Source organism: Gobio gobio (genome assembly GCF_949357685.1).
Source record: "Gobio gobio genome assembly, chromosome: 24".
NCBI lineage: Eukaryota > Metazoa > Chordata > Actinopteri > Cypriniformes > Gobionidae > Gobio > Gobio gobio.
This window is the reverse complement of record NC_137120.1, coordinates 21,644,209-21,669,414: the sequence shown is the minus strand read 5'-3', so window position 1 is coordinate 21,669,414 and position 25,206 is coordinate 21,644,209. Positions and strand designations below refer to the sequence as shown.

The 25,206-nt window shown below is 39.2% G+C and overlaps 1 protein-coding gene across 2 annotated transcripts in view; it reads right to left on the bottom strand.

Annotated features, from left to right (window-relative positions):
- The window catches only part of grm7 (glutamate metabotropic receptor 7), a 428,364-nt gene that overhangs the window by 66,734 nt on the left and 336,424 nt on the right, over positions 1–25,206 (bottom strand). For both annotated transcript variants that reach the window (XM_079808358.1, XM_079808357.1), the window contains exon 8: positions 10,157–11,092. In XM_079808358.1, coding sequence (XP_079664484.1) covers positions 10,157–11,092 — 936 coding nt within the window. The remainder of the gene's footprint in view (positions 1–10,156; positions 11,093–25,206) is intronic.

Genomic DNA, 25,206 nt, shown 5'->3' with positions numbered 1-25,206 from the left:
TATAATTTTTCAATAAAACTGCACTTAGGTTCACCATCAGTGGATTAACCCTCTGAACCTGACGAATGCGGCCGTGCGCTCTGCTGGATTTTCCCTCATGACAGTGTAAAATAACTTAAAATACTCCATAATTTTTGGCCTCAAAGACATGAAAGATATGTCTTTACAAAGCTTAAAGTGTCTACTTTTATTTATGTACACTCAAAATAAAAACTAAATGTTGTGCTTTTCGCTAAATAAAGAAAACAAACAGGATATGCGTTCTTTCGCCTGTCTCCCCGTGAAGTCCACAGAAAGGCGTCTGAAAATGAACGGTAACTCAGTGAATACTTGCCACACAGACACAACAGATATATCTTTATAAAGCTTGGAATGTCTACTTTTAAATGAAATATAAAAAACTAATATTCTCTGTTAATGTAATCCGTATGAAAACAGCGAGAGGTTCCTCAAGAGAGTTCCTCAAGCGGAGCCTCATTATCTTTAATGTGACCATCCCCACGTGCGCAAAGCAATTCACACGCTAATCGTCCAGGAATGCGTGAAGGAATGCGAACCTGCGAACGCCCCCCATCACCTTAAAATAAAGCATCAGCTTCTTCATTCCTCTGATTTCCATCGCATTTGGAAGACATGCTGTGAGTTTACCTTGGATTTACCTCAGAAGATACAGAATGGGATTTTAATAAGATAATTTTTAAGGTAAAACATTTCTTCTCACTTATTTTAGCGTTATTGATGCATACACTTCACATTGTAGGCTACTAGTTGAACTATTGCCAGACTAAAATGTGTGAAATCAACAGAAACATGTTGAAATATGAAATAGGTAGGCAACCTTTCAATGCTAAATAAAGATACACGTACGACATGAGGATATTTATATGCTCTATAATATTAAACACAGCATGATATAAAAGTAGGGTTGCCAACTGTTTATTTGGCCTAAATGTCCCTTATGTGACCTCCCTTGTCCCGTTTATTGACTGCTACACTGATCTAACCACTGACTAAGGGGCTGTACACATATGTTGCGTCATTTGCACGCTCAAGTTTGTTATTTTAAATGTAGACGCGCGACAAGCGTGCTCAAATAGAGAGCAACGCTGTCGTGACGCTCAATGCGGTGCGGCGTGCTCGTTTTTCCCAGGCGCGTCTATGCCCAGCGAGATTAACAAGTTTAGCAGTGGCAGACGTGGCAGGAACATCTGTTTGTGTATGCATTTGTAGATTATATTGCAAACAAATCATTATGACATTCACGGTGATACTGCAATGAGAAATCCATGTAACAGAAATAAGCTCAAAAGTCAGGGCATGTCAAAACACCTCCAGGGCCCAGAAAACAGCTCAGGGTTCAGAGGGTTAACATTACAACTGTACAAAAAGGTTCTCCATTCTCTTAAATAGGCCTCAATTTATAAACTAACTGAAATTTCTCAGACAAAATACATTTTTTCATATTTGTCCATGTGATTCACTGTGATTTTCATATCACAAGGCTATATGTGACAAAACTACAACAGTCCAAAATGAAGTCTGCACCAACTAAAAAATCTTGCCGTACTCCATCATAATATACCATTACACCACAGCAGATTTCATGTGAGCAATTCAGCTGCGGTTCCACCCTGCTCAATAAGATCATTTTGTCCACACTAGATATCTTTTAAAGATAACTGTGGCGTGAATTCGTCATATGTAATAGATAGACCTTGAGCTGAGACCCTTTTTTTTTTGCAATGTGTGCAGAAAGCAAAACTATCACTCACAGAGCAGAGAAACCCACACTGATGGCAGATCAGAGAGACGTGATGCTGCTGATGGTAAACACACACCCACACACACACTGTTTGCTTGTTTATTTCCTATTGTACACACTTCTTATACTTTTATAATTGCTAATATTGTTTATTTAAATATTACTTTTCAATAAATAATACTTTATATAAATAACATGCTGTATTTAGTATTGAGAAAGGGTCCGTTACTGATTGTTACTACATTATTATGCCATTAATGAGTCAGTCAGCAGCAAACAAGTGGACCGAGACCCCTGAAAAGATGGGTCTGCTTCCAAACGAAAAATGGGACATGATGTCACAAGATGCGAGCCTAAAAGGACAGAATGCTATAGTCGTGATGTTGCCCATCATATTTCGGTACAGGTGTCAGAACCGCGTCTCGTCGCAGCAGACTTTCATTGTGTGACGGAGGGATTCCTGATGCTCCGTTTTGACTCCTTTACACATTTTATAATCTCTTCACAGGTTCTCAGCTGGTCAAAATACCATCATATATAAGCTACGCACATACAGCGAGCACATTTAGCCCAGCACACAGCATTGTTTTGGATGTTCTGTAAATTTTCATCATGCAAAAAAAAAAACTGCAGGCGCTATGAACCAGAGCATGGGTAATGTAACGTTACGATTGAAAGAATATGCTTTTATTCAGCTGTTTAAGGAAATGGATGCGTTAATAGATCAGAACTTAAAACTGCACATTTTTTTACACAGACTATCCTCGCCTCATAACGAAGCCGTGAGCTCTTATCTGCTTGGAGCGATTTCCACGAGTCCAGATTTAACCGCTGATCATGACGACATTGTGTGTAAGTATAACTTCTAATGTTTTTCTCATTCCTTGTTTAATTTTACCGTGACTGTTTTTATTAATACCAGTCTCATGTAATTGTTTTCCAGCTGGCTGTAAGACGTATTATGAATCGACACGCCGGTGCTTCAGATACAAACAACCTGAACTTACATCGCAGGCGGAAACTGCGAAGTTTAGCTCAGAGTCGATCAAGAAGAAAAAGGGTAAGATTTATTATATTAGATCCGTTTTTTGTCAATGTGAGTATTTTTCAGGCTGCTTATTGTCTTTATGGATTGTATTACAGTTGCTGGGAGACGAAGTGTGCTGGCTGAGGATGAGGTGGATATTTGGAAGTGCGCGACCATTGAACTCATATCTGATGAGGAAGACGGCATTGTTGACTGGATGGATTGTGCGGCCACCGCCCTCTCGCAGCCTGGAGCTCTCCGAACTCTGTGCCACTTTGAAATCCAGATTAGAGGCGATACCGAAATACAGGGCAACTGCTCATATACGCCTGTGTTTCCCGAATGTGTTGGGCACTTCTTTTTGACGTTTTTGGAGGACAACATAAGAGACATTACTGCTGCACTGTACATAGTTGTGTGTTTAACAATAAAGCTCTTTCTTTGAATAAACAGCTGTGTGTTTATAAATTAAGCTCTTTCTTTGAATAAACGGCATGGTCCGGGCAAATTTTCCCATATATTCATTGATGGTATGAATAGTGTAGTTACATAGCACAATAACATTAATATAAAACATAAATTATTACAACATAAATTATATATTTATTATTATTATTATTATTATTATTATTATTATTATTATTATTATTATCATCATTATTATTATTATTATTATTATTATTATTATTATTATTATTATTATTGGGGTTTACATTTATAATGAGCCAGGGTGACCAATAATGATTGGTTTGCAGTGATCTGCCAACCAATCACGAGGGATTTTTCTTGTTTAAAAGTAGTGGCTTCAGCCAATACTGAGTGAGTAAATTCAAGTCAGGCCGTTGACTCTGGTTTCGCTGCTATTCATATGCTAATTAGATGCGTCGCACCTCCGCAGTCTCTCAGCGGGGGGCTCTCCACCTACGTCATGGTTCGTTTACGACAATTTGTGGCACAGACGAATGCGACGTTCGCTGCCTCTAAATTGTCGAAAACTGCAGAAAATTAGGGAGATTTCCGGGAGTCTACAGGCGTTTACGGGGTCGAAAATCCAACTTTTCATGCAGTGATTTTTTCTCCTTAACCTCTTGCTGTTCCTGTTGGCTAAGAATAGAATAGCAAAAATCTAATGTGACAAGCCATCAGAACCAAACCGAACCGAAAACCTTGGTTGAAAAACCAAGGTATGTATTGAACCGTGGACTAACTGTATTGTTGCATCCCTTATATATAAGAATATACTACAGCAAAAACAGTGTCTGCACACGTATGCAACTGAGTAAAGACATTATTTTCATTTAGGTGAGATCTGGGAAGACTTGCTTACACAAAACCTCCCTTCGCTTTGTGCCTGAGACTTGGCCGTTACCCGCATTCACACACTTCACAGCCCCCGTCTCTCTGCCACAGCGGAAGAGCTTCATTTGTATTCGGCACGACTCTAGCCAGGTAAGTAATGACAAGCAGCAAAGGCCAGCATGTCACAGCTCCTCTCAACTGGGACGGCCCGCTGACGTCAGGCTTCCACACGCCTGTAGGCTCTGCCGCAGATGAGCCTGCTTCCCTCTAATGAGCCCGCTGTTCGCCTCTCAGGATTGTACATCATCCCCAGTGTCCCCTGGCTGAGTTCAGGTAATAGTCATGGGAATCCACGGCTATTTCTCTTCTCTCACCGATTCCGTGTTCATCTGCATTTGAAAAGCTGCATCCTTGTGTGGGGTTGAGCATAATGAGACTTCAAAGAAAGAGTGATCAAAGAAATGGGTTGAAATGGTTCATTGATAAGGCTACAAGGTTTATTTGATTCGGCTACAGAGAGCAACAGTGACTTCGTGGCCTTGGTTTCAGCAGTGTTTTTCTCATTCATTTTCTGAAAATCAATCAATCAATCAATCAATCAATCAATCAATCAATCAATCAATCAATCAATCAATCAATCAATCAATCAATCAATCAATCAATAACTTCTTAGCTAAATGGACTAGCTTAGAGATGAATCATAACATTACAAACTTCGGTTTAAAACAAAAAGTATTGCAAAATATGTCAAAAACTTTAACATCTTATAAGAGGGAGCAAACTACTCATCTAATAAAGTTGTTATATATTCCTGTCTGTTTGTGGACTTATGTTATTTCCTGTTGTGTGTTTTGCTTTGTCTTTGTAGTTTTTCATGCTGATTTAGTTCTCTAGGTGTTACCATTTAACGCCCCTTTGTTATCTTTTTTAGCTTGTTTGTCTGTGTATATATAGTGCTTGTGTTTCACTTGTGGTTTGCCTAGGTCCCTTGTGTTACCCGGTTTCCTTGTGGTGTTATTAAACTTCCTAGCATTTAGATCCTCTCTCTAGCATGATCATTCACACCCTTCATGACAGAACGACAGACCATGCTATGTATCTAACAGGAAGTGACAAAGATCTCCTGAGCGTGTTTTGTTCTCTGTTTCAGTATGGGTGGCCCATAGAGTGTTATGTGGAGGAGTTTTTGGCTTACTGCCATCTCGCTCCACTGGATGACACTACCCTTATAGACTGTTGGGCGTTGGAACGATAACATCACCCAGCTGATGCCGGTGGGAAATGCCGGCTGGACCCTGTCCCAGTATATTGATCTGGCTCTGCGGCTGTGTGGATCTTCCTTCATCGTGGGCGAAGTGGAGGATGATCCACCCTTAAAACATTTTTTGGGGGGGGGGGGCTATACGGCCGAAGCTCCATCTGCCGTGAAGCGTGGCCAACTGCAGACTGCACCATCATCCAGTACAATCCCAGTCACTGGACCTGTCTGAGGGTGGAGAGGATTGGTGTCCAGTATGGTCGATCCACCACTGATATCTGCGCGAGCAGCCGGCATCCTGCAGTTTCCACTGGTCTAAGCAGTTTCAATTGCTTCGCAATCAAGCAAGTCACCTGCAGCGCCACCAGACTCGGAGGTAGATGTTTTGTTTTCGGTTCTCCCTGTGATGGCTACCGCCATTTTGTGTGTGTGGCCATGCCTGTTCCTTCCGAGACTGCAGTGGCTTGTATTTCTGAACTTTCTGCATTCTCTGATGCCACGCCTGAATCACCAGCCCCCGACCGGCTACCCATCTACGGAGGCTGTCCCTGAACGGTCTGCGCCGCCCTGGCCTCCTGAAAAATCTGTGCTGTGCTGGCCGCCTGCTCTTCCTGGGCTGTTCAAGCAGATTGCTCCACGGATGTCTTCCTTTCTTCTCCACATACCTGGAACTCCATCCCTCCCCCTATTCCACCCAAATAAAAATTGTATGATGTGAAAGCAGATGCTGTTCTGATGCACTATAAATCTAAATATATATAAAATATAATTAGAATAAATTAATACATTACATTTAAAATATGAATATATTTAATATAATAATAAAATCAGAAATAAAAATCGAAACTAACTGAATTAAGTGTAATTTAAAACGTAACTAAAAAGCTAATTAAAATATTAATAAATATTACAATAGTATATTAATAATACTAAATAACTGATGATTGGTGGATTTGTTTTAGGGATTATGGGTAATGTAGTCCTTCACTGGGAAATCATGACAGGTCTATGCTTAAAGGTTTGTACACTGTTAAAAATGATTTCCTCTATATGGAAAACATGAATGGGACTTCCAGAACCAGACTGTCGTGCTCTATAGCATGTTTATCAAGGCTCTGTGTTCTTAGAAATGTAATTAAACAGTTCTAACAAATGTTTTTGTGTCAGAGCGCATCAACGTATCCAGCGTTGGTACAGGCTCAAATCAGCTGGCTCTATTATTTAGGTAATTGCTTTTCAGTTCCGGCACTGAGGAGAAAAATGCCGAGCCATCCATCTCGTATGCAGATAATGAGCAAATGTCCTTATGCTAATGAAATGTCTTTTAAAAGATTGTTGTGGGACATTGATTCTGATCCTTAACTGTGCTATTAATACCTATTTGCCCTTCCGTTCCCCGTGATGGCAGCCCTCTCCCTGTGAAGAAATATAATTTTTCATTTCTTCTGGAAGGGATGAAAAATGGATGATCTTAGAGGTACAAAAGCCGGAGTCTAGATTGCCTGCAGCTTGCAAACAGGTATTACAAAATAGAGCCATTACAGCAACATCAGCCCGCAAATGGATTTGAAATTGAGTGGAAAACCATGCATGCGCCGGGTTAGATTCTTAGCTGCCTTGAAGGGAATTATATAGAGTAAAACATTCACGCCCTGAAAAAAGGTCAAAACTAAATGAAAGAAGGGGTGACACTTAGACCAATAAGTTTTCAATTGCCTAGACTAAAAACATGCAAATCAGATTTTTATAAAGAAAAAAATGGCTACAAGTAAAAGATCTTCATTAATGCTGCTCCACTTCATTTTTTCTTCACTTTATTGTGCAAAATTCAATCCCCCACAGAAAGTGATTCTATTGGCTGAAAGAACTTGCTTTGGGATTTGTATTTGGTGCTTGGCCACAAAGCCTATGCAATATCGCTGTCAAATTTGGAATTAGCAAATATATAAAGAAATTGTAATATTGTAACATTAGCTCAGCTATACAATGTCTTAAATGAACAATTGATTTATTGAATCACTTGATCCAGATGCTTCATTTAATTGAAAAGGTTAAACAGGACAAATTTCAGACCAGTGATATATAAAATCGAATCCAAATATTTTCTACAAAGTACTATTTATTAAACATTGTTGTCATTTTTAACTAACACTACAAATGTATTAAATAAGGCTTAAAGGAAATAAAAGTATTGCATTGTTAAAAAATATTTTTTTTTTTTGGAAAGTTTAAAATAAAACAAAGATTATTAACAAGAATTTACAATTTCAGTCTTTCTACTTCAGAATTTCTTGTTTAATATGATGTGTTACTTGCCATTTCTTTGTAATTCTTTGTGAAATTTATATTTATTTATACACTCGCAATTTCTGAGTGAAAATCGTTTCCTACACTAATTTTTTTCAGTCTACTGTAGATGAAAAAGTTAAACTAAAAAATAGTTAAAAACAAAATAATTAGGCTAAGCATTTCTGAACATTGACTCTCAGTCATTATTCACCTTTCTCAATATAATTAATAAAAGTATAAAATATAATAGTGTAGTTCTAATAGGGGCATAATGTAACGCAGTGTTACAACGCACCCTCCACCTGCACAACTGGGATTTAACCCTGGCTTGTGTCTTCTGCTGGTTAGATCAGCATTAAAAAAATCTCAGCTGTTGAATAACAGATATAAGATTAGAATAATATCAGATTTGTCTTATTTTAAATAAACACAAAAAACAAATGAAAAATTAACTTAAGTAAGAAATGTACTTTTGCTATGGTTAAATAAATGTTCAGTGATATCTTCCAAAGATTTTTTTTTAATTCTGACGCAATTTTTTCTCTAAATAATGTTGATATGGCAACTAGTAAATACACTAAGTTTCGTCATCCTGGTATGTGTGGAAAGTGTTAAACCAGGTGTTACAACCCCGCCTTAAGTTGTGCCCCGCTCTCCACTAACACTGCTACAAAATAATATTAGTTAGCAAATCTGATGCTGATGATACTCAGCTCTATATTTCTTTGTGCACCAATTCACAAAATTAACGGAATGTATAACTGATAAAAAAATTGGATGACTAGTAATTTCCTACAACTTTCCTACAACAATTATTGGAACAAAAACCTCTGCACGTAGTAAACTAGAATACTGTCTAACAATTGATGGCTGCTCTGTCAAGTCCTCACTCACTCACTCAAAAAAATGTCTTAACATAAGATTTATGCATTTTGAATTGCATATACATTTCTCATGCATTTGGATTACATAGTTTTAACATAAACAAATTAATAAACTTAATATGATTCATATTTGTAAGTCATACATAGATGAAACAGGTAAGATTTATGCAATTGTATTAATAAACTGAATGTGATTCATAAATGCCAGTTATACGTAAATGAAACAGTTAAGATTCAGGTAATAGTACACAGAAAAACGCCCATGTTAAATTAATACTGCCTAATGTTCCTGAGTTAAAGTGCCATTGAAGCAGTGTTGATGATAATGAGATAATTAAGTGATTATTGAGCATTAATGATAAACACCTGATGATAATGAGCAAAATCACTGAAGGAAAGAGAAACACAAGAACCACAACTGACGTCAGCCACAGCCTTAGATGAAATCAACTGAAGATAAAAGACGACATTAATTCTCTGAAGATCTCAGCAGAGGAGGATTAAACAACTCCACAAACAGCATTATCACCTTCACGCATTACTAACCAGACTGACTTTATTTCTTTCATTTCTGTTTTAATGAAAATAATAGTTTAATTTGAAGTCACCATTATGGCGATCACTGTTTGTGTTAGTTGGCCTCTGGACCCTGATTTTTTTTTTTTTGCTTTAATTATTCTCTGGCTGATTTAATTGTGTGTTTATAAAACACATTTGTTATGGCAATGTAAGCCAAGAGAAAATGTTATCAGGTGATGCTGGCTATTTATTTATTGATGATGATGATGACATCATCATGTAGTGGCTGAATCACTGATCTCATTCAGAGTCTAATTCTCTGGTTATAGTGGTAATGTGTTATTACTTTTGTTTAATTCATAATAATTGCCATGTGATTCTACAGCATGAGCTCCAGCACTGTTGTGGTAATCTAATGATAATCAAATCTTACTTAAAGCTGCTGTTTTGAAACTTAAAACTTTTTTTTGTGTTCAAGATTTACAAAAATTATATAATGATAATGTACAACATGAATCCATTTTCCAAACCTTGTTTTTGTCTTGAATCATTATAGTACACTTAAAATAACTATTTCAAACCAGACTGGTAGGAACCGCTGCGGAGGAGCACAGTCCCTGCGTGACTCGCCATAGACATAAACAGAGAGAAGTAGCTCTGGCTGCAATGTTCTTCCGCAAGACGCATGCAGTTCTGCTTATTAACCGCTAGAGCGCAAAAAGTTATGGACTGCAGCTTTAAGCTGGACAATGGCTTGCTAATAAAGCTGATGTACAGCCAAAACAATCTTTGCAGCATTAATTTCCTGTTATCACTGTTAAGCTGCTTTAAAACAATAACTGAACTGTATTGTAAAAAGCGCTATATAAATGAAGGTCAGACACTTGACTATTTCGGAGCTTGACAGTCGTTGTCTGGAAAAACTGTGTGAAGATTCTTTAAACTTTCTCCTTTCTGTCTTCCACAGACAAAATACATGCATTCGCGTTTGGAACGACACAAGGGTGAATAAATAACAATTCTCTCTGTGAAATATCGACAGACCCAAGTGACACAGATGTACCAGTTGAAACCGAAAACTGATGCACATTGTACAAAAGCACAAAAACAAGCATTACCTTTTCTGCAGACTGTGCCGTCCCAAAGAAAATGGGAATGAAGGCGAGCCACACAATACAAGTGGTGTACATGGTAAAGCCGATGGGTTTGGCTTCGTTGAAGTTTTCCGGAACGCCTCGCGTCTTGATGGCATATACCGTACATGTTACCATCAACAAGATGCTGTATCCTAGAGAGCAAATTATTTGTAGGTCTGTAATGTCACACTTGAGAACCCCTCTGGCTTTGTCTGGGTTTATGGTCTTCTGCTCGTCGTAATCGATTATGGTGTTTGGAGGATCCACTCCGAACCATATGAGGACCCCTAGGAGTTGGACGGCGATTAGGCTAGACGTGATCGCTAACTGAGATGTTGGGCTGATCAGTTTAGGCGGAGTAACTGACTTCTTCCCTTCTTCGAAGATCCTGTAAATTCGATTGGTCTTAGTGAGCAGAGCGGCATAGCTGATACACATTCCCAACCCAAGGAAGATTCGTCTAAAGGAGCAAACAGCCACATCTGGTGTGGCGATCATAACAAAGGTGATGATGTAACACAGGAATATCCCAGTTAGCAGAACGTAGCTAAGCTCCCTCCCGGATGCTCTCACGATCGGTGTGTCATTGTAGCGGATGAATGTTGCCATGACGAAGATGGTGGCGATGATACCGAGCATAGCAAGGAAGACGGGAATGATGGCCCAGGGAGAATGCCACTCCAGCTTGACGATCGGGATGGGCTGGCAGGCCGTCCGGTTGGGGTTTGGCCGCATGTTGTAAGAGCACAGCTTGCAGGAAGTCTCGTCGTACTGGTACTGGTAGCCGTCACAGGGCTCGCAGTGCCAGCAGCATGGCATGCCTTTCACCATCTTCTTGCGTTGACCCGTCTTACAGGGCAGACTGCAGACCGAGCTGGGGATTTCCATCTCACCGTTGGGCCACTGCATGTCATCAATCTAAAAAGAAGTGGACACAAATGGTTGGTCAATTACTTATCTAGATTTTTTTTTAATGAATAAAATATATTAATTAATCATATACAATGATTTGAATACACCATTTTAAAGGTCCCATGTCATGGCATTTTTCTATTATTTTATAATGTTTCCTGAGGTGTACTTATATTGTTAGTATGATTTTTACATCATAAAATGTCATAATTTAGAAATAAAAGGCATTTTTTCTATACTGATGTTTGCCCTCTGGATGAATGTCCTGTTTCAAGAGGCGTGTCTGCTGTGAGACTTCAGTAAAAATGCCCACTGTTGTGATTGGCTAACATCTTTGCATTTGAATGAGTATCAGATCTTGTAGCGGAGGGGGCGTGGTTTAACGAGGTCTACCAGGCACGAGCAGGCACAAGCCTGCTGCCAGAGAGACGGATGGACCTGAGTTCACTTCTCATCAGTTCTGTCAGCACGTCTCAGTTCAGTGAACTGTTGTAGTTACTAGCATATCGTCGCTGTCCGATGAAAACCACGTATGTCCATTTTGCAGATTTTGAGATTTTTCGACGGATTGAATGTCCAGGTTCATTTCCGTATACAGTATGCTTCACATAAAAAAGTTGTGAAATCATGTCATCTGATTTTCACGTATATCCATTTGGTGTCAAAGCTGTCAATCACGCCGCGTATCTCCCGCCCTGTGGAAGCATCTCGCCGGTCTCATGAAGTTTCATCGAAGCTCAGCACTGGATAGCCGAAAGTACGACATTGAAGCTCTCCACAGTTTAGTTCTAATCTAGTTCTTCACAGATTAGTTTGCTTGCTAGTATGTAAATAAACTCGGTCTCATTGATAAGATTCAGCCTTTTTTTTCTTAGTCAAACTGATCAAATTATAGCCTGTAATGCTACTGTCATGATTGTCACAAGAACATGCCTCACTCATACTGCTATCACCGCTTGCCAGAGGCTGAGAATGTCCAGCACGTATTCCTCTGTCAATATGAAACGCGACTTGGCCATTCTAATTAATGATCGGAAGAACGCATATCGACCACCGTTACTGTAAAATATGCACGTATGTCCATTTAAACTCAATTTTGGTCAAATGTGGATTATATCATTACACTGGCAAGAATATTGTTACATGTAAAGATGCCGTACCAAGTATGACAACGCTACATTCAACTGCTTTTGAAATACAGTGGTTTTTTTCACTTCCTGAAAAGTAAGCGTTTTGGACATACGTGAGTTTCATCGGGCAGCGACGATATACTTCAGGTTATTAGTTTATTTCTAGTCGGAGGGACTGTCACTCATGTCAGAAAGTTAGTAACTCTAGTAAATTATGGATCAGCGCTGACTGGAGACGCGAACCGTTTAGAACGATTCAGTCCGATTTGGTGAACTGGTTCGGTTCACTAAAAAGAACCAGTTCAAAAGAATGATTCGTTCGCAAACCGCACATCACGCACCAGAGACGGAGCCATTGCTAACAAAGTTATTTATAGTAACTGCTGAGTTATGAGAGCGCTGTCTGCGCAAGTTTATTTTGTTTGTATCTGAAACACATCAGAAATCACTGATCACAGATCAGAAGGAACTGAAAAAAGACTTATGTTTTCATTTATACATCCAAACACTGAGAAACTGCCAGCATTCACTCGTTCACAAGCCATGATCTCTCTAGGACAAACAAATATGGCGCTCGCATGGGCGTGCCAAATTCTCTGGGTGGAGGAAAGGGAGGTAACCGTTCCTGTTATGACGTCATAACAGGAAAATTCCAGATCAGCTCGTCTGGGCTGTCATTTTCTCAAAGGCAGAGAAAGACACCCAGAACTCGGTTTACAACGATCAAAATTTCTAGCCACTTGGGGACAATATTCAGGCTAGGGGAACTCATATTAATGTTGAAAAACCTCATAAAATGAAAATTTCATGCCAATGGGACCTTTAATGTCTTGAGTTTAGGAATTTTAAATTCAATTCAATTTGACCTAAAATGTCAGGGTGAAACATCTGTCCTTATATCATAATGAAGAAAACATTTAATAATTTAATAACAAAATAAAACACAAAACAAAACAAAAAATACAAAACAAATCACAAAACATAAACAAAACACGAATCAATACGAACAAAAAGCACAAAACAACACAAACAAAACAAAACTAAATTAAACAAAACAAAGCTAAACAAAACAAAACACAAAACACAATTAAACTAAACAAAAAAGCGAACAAAAAATCTAAATACATAAAGGAAATTACATCATAGACTGTGTGTCAACATCACAAAGTCTCTTAAAATATCAGATTATTTGTAAATCTCTTTCAAAGTCATGTAAATCTCAGGAGTTTTCAAAAAATTATATTACAATTTCAGAAGAAATGCTTTAAGAGCAACAGAACCAACATGCCCTTTTTTGTTTTGTTAACAAGTTAATTATGTACACCCATGAAAGGGCGTAAACGCTTTTAAGTGTGATCATAGGGAAGAAAAAAAAACACAATTTTGAGCCTGCTTATTGCTTTCCATCCACTCCCTTATACCTCCTTTAATATGCACTTTGAATTTCATGCCTTTCATTCAAACATTGCTGATTGCAGCGTGATTACCAATGATTTCGTTTAGCCCTTCGTGGCAACAATCACCATGGAGACGGCTGCATTTGAATGAAAACAGGCAATAAGAGGGTGGCGAGAGAAATGCAGGAAATGCCACTTTTTGGAATGCGTGAATTAATCACATAACATAATAAAAGAGCACTAAAAACACTGAGTAAACTTTGCAATGATTACAGGTTTGGATTCAGTCGGGAAAATTCACTTTCAACAAGAGGCCTGCATGAAAATACAGAATTGAAAAAAAAATACACAGAATTAGACAAACAAGGAATTGTGTTCATTTAAAGGAACAGTTCACTCAAAAACCTGATGCCAGGATTTAATTTTTTTGGGAGAACCGGCCCTTTAAGAAAATTCTGTCATCAAAATGTTTATGCTTTATCAAACGAGTAATGAATAGTTTGACTAAAAACAACACTAAGACCTAACTCAGGTATTGATGGCTTTACCAAAGGACAGCCAGAGGCAATTAGTGGCAGAGTAACATTCTATTACACCTGGCTATTATTGGGTCGTGTCTGCTTTCAGGAGCACAGAGCAATTCGCTATATCCGTGGCAGCGGTGTGAATGTCGGACTGACACCTGGAGACGCCATAATGAAAAGCCACATCAATCCAGATGACGCACTCCGCAGCCTGGCTGATTGGACACGGAGAGCATTCTGCCGCCCAAACAAAAGCAGAAAGACAGCGCAGTTAATTTAGCGACTGAATCCCATCTGGGGGTCAGGGTGGAAAGCCACAAGAAAGAATGAGAAGACTTTTTTCTTGTTCAAGGTCTCTGAATCTTATTTTAAATTCCTTGCACCATCTTATCTCCTTTCTTGCTGTCGTTTTTTCTATCCAACTCTCTTGCAACATTACAGCGTCCTTTATCAGGCATTGAGGTTGATAGATTTAGAATTTAAGAAATGGCTCCTTTTTAATTCATGACAAGTGTTTGAATTAAAATGAGAGGAAGTAGAAATAGAAAGAATACACAAATGGCTACAAATGTATTGATTAATAAATAATAAATAAATAAATTCTATATTGAGTAAAATATTTTGTAATGTTATAGCCCCTAAAGGGACATGGTGATAAAAAATAAATAAATAAATAAAACAAAAATTATATATATATAAAAAATGCTACAATATATAGTAAAATATATTGTAATATGTATGTGTGTATGTAGACACACATACACACACAAGCACAAAAGCACACAGGCACAGGCACACACAGGCACTCACACACAAACACACAAGCACACACTCAAAAAACACACACACGCGGGTAATTGAATTAAGATATTGAATCTTAATAAAAACTACCAACTCAAAACTTATTTTTAATTGTGGGCGGCAGTGGCTCAGTGGTTCATGTAGGTTGTCAACAAACCGGAAGGTTGGTGGTTCAATCCCCGGTTCCACCTGACCAAGTGTCGAGGTGTCCATGAGCAAGACACCTAACCCCAGCTGCTCTCGACGAGCTGGATGGCGCCTTGCATGGCTGACACCGCCGTCTGTGTATGAATGGGTGAATGTGAGGCATGATGTAAAGCGCTTTGGATGGCCATGGGTCTATTGAAAGCGCTATATAAATGCAGTCCATTTACCATTTAATTCTATATCATAAAATTCAAATCATGACTGTGCATCATTTTCGTTACCAAAATTCAATTTAAGAAATCCATTTCTAAATGTTGCTTAACCCTGGCACACAAATATCCGCACTTTGTCTTAAAATCGTGCTTTTCCCATTTGCTCCATTAAAAAAGCTATAGCATGATATCAGATGCTGAAGCATGATACTTGCAAAGATGAAAAAGGAATACATCTTATGAGCAACAGTCGGAGCAGAATCAATTATTTACCCAGAACACCAAATATCTCTCTGATAGAACAGAGACAGCAGTGCTGCTCTGAATTATTGAAGCCTGTTCACTCAGATGATGTCACAATCGAGAAAAGAACCTGAGAATTACTCCCTGAGCCCCGTCGTCTATGTTGCAATACCACACATTCCTCTGAACCAAATCAGAATTAATGCAAAGCAAACTAAAATCAAAGTTCAAAACATTTTAAAATACCGACTGAGACTAGTGATGAAGCTAGCTAATGGAAGCAAGTGGTCACATGACTTCAGAAATACTGTTTAGAAAAGTTTCTATAACTGTTTTTGCGTCAAAAGTGTGGCTATAACTGATCTCAAGTCAAGTGTTGTAATGAAATCAGGCCTTTAACTCTCGATCCGGAGATTCTGTACTCTTTCAGAAGATGTCATAGCGCCCTCTACTGTATAACAGTGAAAACGAAAACGAAAGACGAAATATTATGTCAATGGCGGGGAAGCTTTTTCTCATAAATGACGAAAATTTCTGTCAATGGCGGGGAAGAAGTTAAACAAAAAAAAATGTGGGTACGTTTCTTTGAGCAAAAAGCTAAGATCTTTTTTTTTTTGTCATAGACTACATCCAGATCAGATTCAGAACAATTAACAAAACACAGATGGAGTAGATCGAGTCCATCAACACCCCCCAAAGCTTCACAGTCCTATAGCTCGTCCTGGGTCGACATTTAATTCAGTAACATTAGGCAGTTTTGATTTATATGCTGTTTAGGACCATATTTTAACAATCTAAGTTTTGATTTATATGCTGTTTAGGACCATATTTTAACAATCTAAGCCTAAGTCTAGTCTCTTAATGAGTCATGGGTGTGTTTTGAGCGTAACGTGCAATAAAGCAATCAGAGTCTAATCTCCCATTCTCTTTAAAAGCCAGTTGCGCTTGCACCATGGAGGATTCGCAATTTACATGGCAGAATTTGCGAGCGGAAAGACGAGAATCGTTTTATTTTCATATTTAAACATGTTTGTGTGCTTCTGCGCATCCCTGTGTGTGTAATAAGCAGAGTGTATGTGCGTTGTGCACCCGCCTATAGGCACATATTACTAACGTGCCCTATAAATAACAGAAAAATACAGTGTTATTGAATTTAGACCAGGTTTTTGTTGGTCAATGGCGCAGTCGTTTTCAGTTCCTCAAAATAGCAACGCGCCAACAATGCGGTTGAACACACCTCGTTTTTAGACCAGCACGTCCATAGACGAACAGATGGGGGTGAGTGCATTTGTTATTTAAACAACGTGGTGCTGGACATGAAAATGATAACTGCGTCGGGCTGAAACTAGCAGACAACACTTAAGTCACGTCTGGAGCCGCATTGCGTCGGGTGTATGATAGGGCACTAAATGTTGATGATTGCGTTATTTTACATATGCATCTGCTTACATATGAGATCGCTTGTTTCTGCTTCTTCTTCACATGTGTTTTGATCCAGAGATTCAGTGCTCTTTCAGATGATGTGTCAAGGCACCCCCTACTGTATAACAATGAAAACACGGAAAGCCAGAAAATTCCATCAATGTCTGGGAAGCATTGTTTAGTAAATGACGGAAATTTCCGTCAATGGCGGGGAAAGAGTTAAAAACTGATTCAGATTCTGAACTGTGTATTTAAGGTTATTGTAAATTTCAGCCATTTGTATTTGCCACACTTCCTGCTACCAGCTGGTGGCACTATTACTATAACAAAATTTTGGCATGTAGCTGTCTTCAGGCCAGGGCACTTATCAAACTTACTTGGACATTGTATGCTTGAGTTACAACAACTTCCTGTTTCATGACGATAATAGCATACTTTAGCACTCAGCTAAGTGTGGCTAGCATGTTTTAGAATGTTTTTAGCATGTTTAGTACTCAATTGCATATTAGTATGTTGCTACTAGTGCATCACAGTTTTAATCATGTCACTTCATGTTGCCAGTGGGTGGCGCTATTACTATAACTGAATTGTTTCATGTAGATGTTTTCAGGGTAGGACTCTTCTCAAACGTGTGAAGTTTGGGGCAGATCGGACATTGTATGCCTGAGTTACAACAACTTCCTGTTTTGTGCCGTCAATCGCATACATTAGCACTTAGCCAAGTGTTGCATGATTTAATGTGTTTCTAGCATGTTTGGTACTTCATGGCATATTTAACCCTCTGGTGCTCTTCGTTTAGGGGTTGCATTGGTTGTCTTCCCGGTCATAAGTGACCGGACACCTAAAAATTAAACTTCAAAGACTATTTATTATAAAGTTTTTGATTTTTTTTTTTGGTTAGAAATATAGATTTTTTTTCTGTGAATTTGTGTTTTTGCAGATTTCCCATTCATTTCATATGGTGGTCATTTTTGACCAAAGAGCACAAGTGGGAGTATTTTTTTTACGACCACTTAGCATGCTCAAATCATGACCCCGATTTTTTTGTGTGTTTACATACCTAATATTAGAAGTCCCCAAGTTTCATATCATTCTGATAAAGCTGTGATGTTTAAAAATTCCATATGTGGTTCATAGGTTCAGTTTTTCATAGGTGTGTGTGTGTGTGTGTGTGTGTGTGTGTGTGTGTGTGTGTGTGTGTGTGTGTGTGTGTGTGTGTGTGTGTGTGTGTGTGTGTGTGTGTGTGTGTGTGTGTGTGTGTGTGTGTGTGTGTGTGTGTGTGTGTGTGTGTGTGTGTGTGTGTGTAAGTGTCCATGCGTGCGTGTGTGTGTGAGTGGATGTGTCAATATCACACTCTTGATGTTTTAGAGTGTCACCCCTTTACTGCTGTGTACTTTTTTCAGCATAGTGGCCGATTTGTAGATAGTACACACACAAATTCGGTGAATTTTTGTGTTTTTGCAGATTTCCCATTCATTTCCTATGGTGGTCATTTTTGACCGAAGAGCACAAGTAGGAGTATTTTTTTTACGACCACTTAGCATGCTCAAATTATGACCCCAAATTTTGTGTGTTTACATACCTAATGCTAGAAAAATCCCCAAGTTTCATATTTTTCCGATGAAGCTGTGATTTAAAAAAATTCAAAATGTGGTTCATAGGCTCAGTTTTTCATTGGTGTGTGTGTGTATAAGTGTACGTGTGTGTGTGAGTGGATGTGTCAATATCACACTCTTGATGTTTTAGAGTGTCACCCCTTTACTGCTGTGTACTTTTTTTCAGCATCGTGGCCGATTTGTAGATTGTACACACAAATATTCAGTGAATTTGTGTGTTTTTGCCGATTTCCCATTCATTTCCTATGGTCAGTCATTTATGACCGAAGACAATGAATGCTACTTTTTTTTTTACGACCCAATTAGCATGCTCGAATCATGACCCCAATTTGTTTGTGTGTTTAAATACCTAATGCAAGAAAAGTCACCAAGTTTCATTTCATTCCGATGAAGCAGTGATTTTTAACATTTCAAAACAGAACATTTTACGGTCAGAAATGACCGAAGAGCACCAGAGGGTTAAATATGTTCCAGGGAGGGAATTACAGTGTAAAGCATGCCGTTTCCTGTTTCCAATAGGTGGTGCTATGACTAACTGAATATTGGCATGTAGATGTCTTCAGGCCAGGACTCTTATCAAACATGTGAAGTTTGGGGCAGAGTGGACATTGTATGCCTGACTTACAAAAGCTTCCTGTGTCATGGCGAAACATCAGACTTTGTCAGGCCGCTATGGACACACAGTTCAATAAAAACTCAAGATCTTTTAAATTTAACATTGCTAAGGCCTTTAGATTAGACTGACCAAATATGATGTTGTTCTGGTTAAATCTCAATGAGGAGTTAATCACAGTGTAAAACATGACATTTCCTGTTTCCAGCAGGTGGTGCTATGACTAACTTAATATTGGCATGTAGATGTCTTCAGGCCAGGACTCTAATAAAACATGAAGTTTGGGGCAGATCGGATATTGTATGCCCGAGTTACAACAACTTCCTGTTTCATGGTAAAACATTTAAATTTTCAGGCCGCCACGGACACGCCCTTCAGGGAGAACTCAAGATCTTCACAATTTTACATTGCCAAGGTCTTTAGATTAGACTGACCAAATATGTTGTTGATCTGATACAATTTCTAGGGGGAGTTCGTTAAAGGACAAAGTTTGTAAATAGCAAAAACTGCAAAAATTTTGCAGAGAAAATTCTAAATATCTCACTTCTTGTTAGGTTTTCAGATTTTGCTCCCAGGGACTTTTTTGTAGGTATTGGGCTGTTACATGTGTCTACTGAATGTCATACTTTTACGTGAAACGTAGCGCGAACGGCGCTTAGTTGAAATTTTGTAGGTGCCGCTATCGAGCCATTTTGCCACACCTAATTCTGAAACCCATATCAGACGTAAATTTTCACCACTTCTGACACGTGTGCAAAGTTGCATGAGTTTTCGAGCATGTTTAGGCCCACAAAAATGCAATTAATTTTGGAGAAGAAGAAGAAGACTGTGAGAAAAGCCATCCAATCAGAAGATGGCGATATGCGATATACAGGAAATTCTTTCAACGTAATCATGATGTACTACATTCATCATGCTGTAATGTTGCTGTCACGTGACTTGCGGCGTCAGTTGCGTTGCTTGACTGCCATTCACAAATCCTCTCCTGTGGCCTCATGGGACAGTGAAGTGATAATCAGTTCAGCACTCGCTGGAAATAGTAGGTCATCCAGGTTTTATTCGCCTCTTGTTTTATGAATACTGTGAATTTGGACATACTACTCTTTTCACATACTGTTTTTCATCTACTATGTAGTAGTAAAGGATACAATTTCAGATGTAGCCAATATTTTGCCTTGAGTATTGAACATTTTTAACACTCTCACCTTAGAAACCTGGGTATCAAATATGTTCAGAGGAAAGGTCACAACCAAAGACTGTAAAAAAATATGGACGTAGTGCCCGTGACGTCACCCATAGGATTCTGATGAGCATTTTTGAAGCGCAAAGTATGGACGAGATGGCCGTCGCGCGTCACTTCCAGATAACAGAAAATGGGCAAAAAGGCAGGACGTGGGCAGAGCTGAAGTGACGCAATGACTAACAGACAGCAGATAAATGGCTATCCACCTGTCACTCGAAGTGGCCACACCCTTAATTATGCAAAACTTTAATGCTTTATATAATGTAAATGAATGAGTTATAAAAAAATTCACCCCCCTCACAGTTGTCATGAAGGGCAAAATTAGCTGTATAGACCTAAAACACAATTTGTACCAGGCTGTAAACATTATTCTGCTGTAAAGTTGGGCATTTTAACATGGGGCTCAATTAGATTCTGCTCCCTTCTGGAGCCTGTCTCTAGTGGCCAGTCGATGAATTGCAGTATATGTCACTTCCGTGTTGGTTTCAGGAAAAACTGCTGGATGTTGCCGCTTGGTCCCAACTGGAAACTGTACGGACTGCAAGGAAGTGTGAAATTAACTAAAAGTAAACAAACAACAATAACATGTTTGCAGCTGAAAAACTTTGAGCCATCACGCTAGCAGGCTAACAGGGAGGAGTTGTTGTTGTTGTTGGTTTTTTAACCGAAAGACGTAGCATTATCATTAAAGCTGTTTTCTAGTTAAACAACCTGAATCAAAGCAGAACTAGGAAGTTTGAAGCACTTTTTCAGCTTCCAGCTTCCTCTGACAACCGGTAATTTATTTTTCCACTAGCTTGAGTTCTTTAATCTGGGCCTCCTTTCTTGTTCAAGAAAAAGTCCAAAACAAAGTTACAAGTGAACCAACCAAGTCCTCACACTTGATTTGCTGAGCTACAGTTCTATTTAAAGAGCAATCTCTACCTCTGGGCAAATCAGATCCAGTATCATCTGCTATCATTGCTTGCAGTCGGGCGAACATTGGGGGGTTGATGACTAGTAGGCAGTCATGAAGGAAGGCATTTAGGGTCATTGGGAAATAGTCGGCTGAGAGATTGAGAAACCCAAACTAACTACAGCAGCAGTGGCACTGGTACAACAGAAGTCAATTACTTGTCCCTCAGCGACAGATTGCCTCCGCTTTTTCGAAGCATACACACCACAAGGTTCCCAGATTTTACTGATTAGCTGTCTCGCTACACATTTTAAATGTAAACTGCTTAGAAAGTACACAAGATGATGAAAAAACTTGCCAGGCTTCAATCCAGCAGGGACAGACTGACAGTGTCTTTTGTGCCTGAACCAATTTAGTTCAAACATTTGTTGACTACTGTAGCTTCTGAGTAGTTTAAAGTTAGTGCAGACACATTTCTGCAGGTCTGAACTTTCCAGCTTCTGGAGTTGAAAGAATAATGACTGTTTATAAACAACACTTTGGGCAGGATTATTTTGAGTTTATGAGAGAGTTTTTTAACACCAAGAAATGATATACATCACCTTTAAAGGACCCCCCCCCCCCCCCCCACACACACACACACACACACACACACACGCACACACACACACAGATCAGTTTTTTATACCATGTTAAAAATGTTTGGAGATAGACCTCACTGCAGAACAAAAGATACAGGGGGCAGTGTTGGATCCAGGTCCAACTCCTCCCACTTTATATACTTTGCTATTTGTAAAATTCAGCGTTTATTTGATCCTGGCAAGCGCTCATTGTCACAGTTGTAAACATGACAGCTTTTTTCTTCCACGAGGGATTTTGGTGTCACTGCATTTGTTTCCAGGCGGACCGTTAAAGAATACAACACACAAGTCTCCCTGACATCCAGTAGAATTCGAACAACCAGCTGAGACTACACCTAAACCTATCCCAACTCCACCCCATGGATCTCGTGTTCTTGCACATGCTATAGGCCTATTACTGTACAACGTTGCTACAATGCTTAAGCTAATAAAGGCCATATTAAGTATCTGAATGATTTATTCTAATTATTATAACAGGGCATTGTCACCCGGCAATATTAAGATGGCTTTGAATCAAACAAATATCTTTATTTCAATCTTATTAAAGAAATACTTCACCCAGAAATTAAATAATTCTGTCATCATTTACTCACCCTGAAGTCATTCCAGTTCATGGGAGTTTATGAGAGATGTACTGTACTGTAGCAATGCTCGATTCATGAATAAAATGTTTTTCAGTCCCAGTTCATAAAACCAATCTAAATAATTCATTTAAGAATCTGACTGATCCTTTTTTCGACTCAATCATGTCGCAGCAGTTAACCGCCAACATTATCAGTTAATAATAACTTAGATATCAGTCTTTTCCCTTACAGAAAACTATTATATGAAGACTTGGGATATAGTGCATAATTAGTCATATGTACTACTTTTATGGCACTTTGTCCTTTTTCATGTTTGATAGCTCCAGTCCCCAGTTTATACATTAATTCATATACCTTGATCAGGCATAACATTATGACCTAATATTGTGTTGGTCCCCCTTTTGCTGCCAAAACAGCCCTGACCCGTTGAGGCATGGACTCCACTAAACACCTGAAGGTGTGCTATGGTATCTGGCACCAAGATGTTAGCAGCAGATTCTTTAAGTCATGTAAGTTGCGAGGTGGGGCCTCCATGGATCGGACTTGTTTTTTCAGCACATCCCACAGATGCTCCGACCATGAAGGCAGAGTCAACTGCTCAAACTTGTTGTTGTGCTCCTCAAACCATTCCTCAACCATTTTTGCTTTTGCTTGTGGCAGGGCACATTATGCTGCTGAAAGAGGCCACAGGCACCAGGGAATACCGTTTCCATGAAAGGGTGTACATGGTCTGCAACAATGCTTAGGTAGGTGGTACGTGTCAAAGTAACATCCACATGGATGGCAGGACCCAATCCACATGGATGGCAGAACATTGCCAAAAGCATCACACTACTGGTGCCATGTGTTCCCCTGGTATGCGACACACACGCACCTCACGTGATGTAAAAGAAAACGGGATTCATCAGACCAGGCCATCTTCTTCCATTGCTCCGTGGTCCAGTTCTGATGCTCATATGCCCACTGTTGGTGCCTTCTGCGGTGGACAGGGGTCAGCATGGGCCCCCTGACTGGTCTATGGCTATGCAACCCCATACGCAACAAACTACAATGCACTGTGTATTCTGACACCTTTCTATCAGAACCAGCATTAACTTCTTGAGTAATTTTAGCTACAGTAGCTCGTCTGTTTGATCGGACCACATGGGCCAGCCTTCGCTCCCCACGTGCATCAATGAGCCTTGGCCACCCATGACCCTGTCGCCGGTTCACCACTGTTCCTTCCTCGGACCACTTTTGATAGATACTGACTACTGCAGACCAGGAACACCCCACAAGAGCTGCAGTTTTGGAGATGCTCTGACTCACAATTTGGCCGCTCAAACTCACTCAAATCCTTATGCCTGCCCATTTTCCCTGCTTCTAACACATCAACTTTGAGGACAAAAATGTTCACTTGCTGCCTAATATATCCCACCAACTAACAGGTTCCGTGATGAAGAAATAATCAGTGTTATTCACTTTACCTGTCATAATGCTATGCCTAATCGGTGTGTAGAAAAAGCACACACTGACAACAACATAATCAGTTCTTAATATTTTGTTGGTTCACTCTTGTTTTGGCAAATGTTCATAATTTCTTTTTATGACAGACAGGACAAAAATGATGTCCGCTCAATTTCTCATGTTTCATTGCATTGTCACAAGTCATTCATGTTCAGTATGACATGAGGGTGAGTAAATTAACTATTGAACTACTGTATTTCTACAATGACAAAAACGTCCTAAACCACCTTCCCCAAAAAATCACATAAAAAAATCATCAGTAGCACATGTTCTACACTGAAAAAAACACTGTTGAAATTGCTAGTAAATTTCAAAATTTATAACAAAGAAACGGCAAATAAGCATTGAATTAAACATGAAGCACACTGTATTCTGTGCATCTACAGGGACACTCAATTGCATCCTAAAGGCAGACTGTGTGTGACCTTTAGAACTGGGTTGTTTTGTCCCATGGCTGCTGTTCTGTTCTCAAATTCTCGTTTTTTCATACTTCACCGGATCGCTCAGTTCATGCCCCGGCGTGCTGGGAGTGCCGAGGCTGAACGGAAAGCTGGTCCGGAGTGTATTTAGCAATGCAGAGAGGAGGTGAAGATGGGGCCCTCATTATTCCCAGAGCCTTCTTCTCTTATCGGCAACAGCCAGGCCTTTGCTTCCCTTCCCTGCATTTAAATTGTGTGTCAAGCACAATTGTCAATAAATCATGGTTGTGGGCAGGCTAGCGTCATAGGTGTGGTGACAACTTAAATAACGTTAGCCTGAGGGTTATAGGAACACCTAGTGTTTGCCCGGTGGAGAATATCCAACAAAACAGACTAATAATAACAAAACAAAATAATAATAATAAATACATGTATTAATGACTGCCGAAGGGGAAATAAAATCATGTAACCTTGACAGAGAACTTCAAATATTCTGCATAACCCTGCTTACAACAGACTTGCCAATGGCTACATAGTAAAACAGAATGTTTTTGCATTATATTAACAAAATGTTTTATATTTGCTGAAGAAAATGCCAGTGCATGGCCCTTTTTCAATGTAAGCTAATATTATTTTAACCATCAAGTAAAAAGTAATATTTTTCTTATAATTTGAATACACGAGTGTACACACTCACAATAAAACACTTGGGGTTACTTGACTGTAC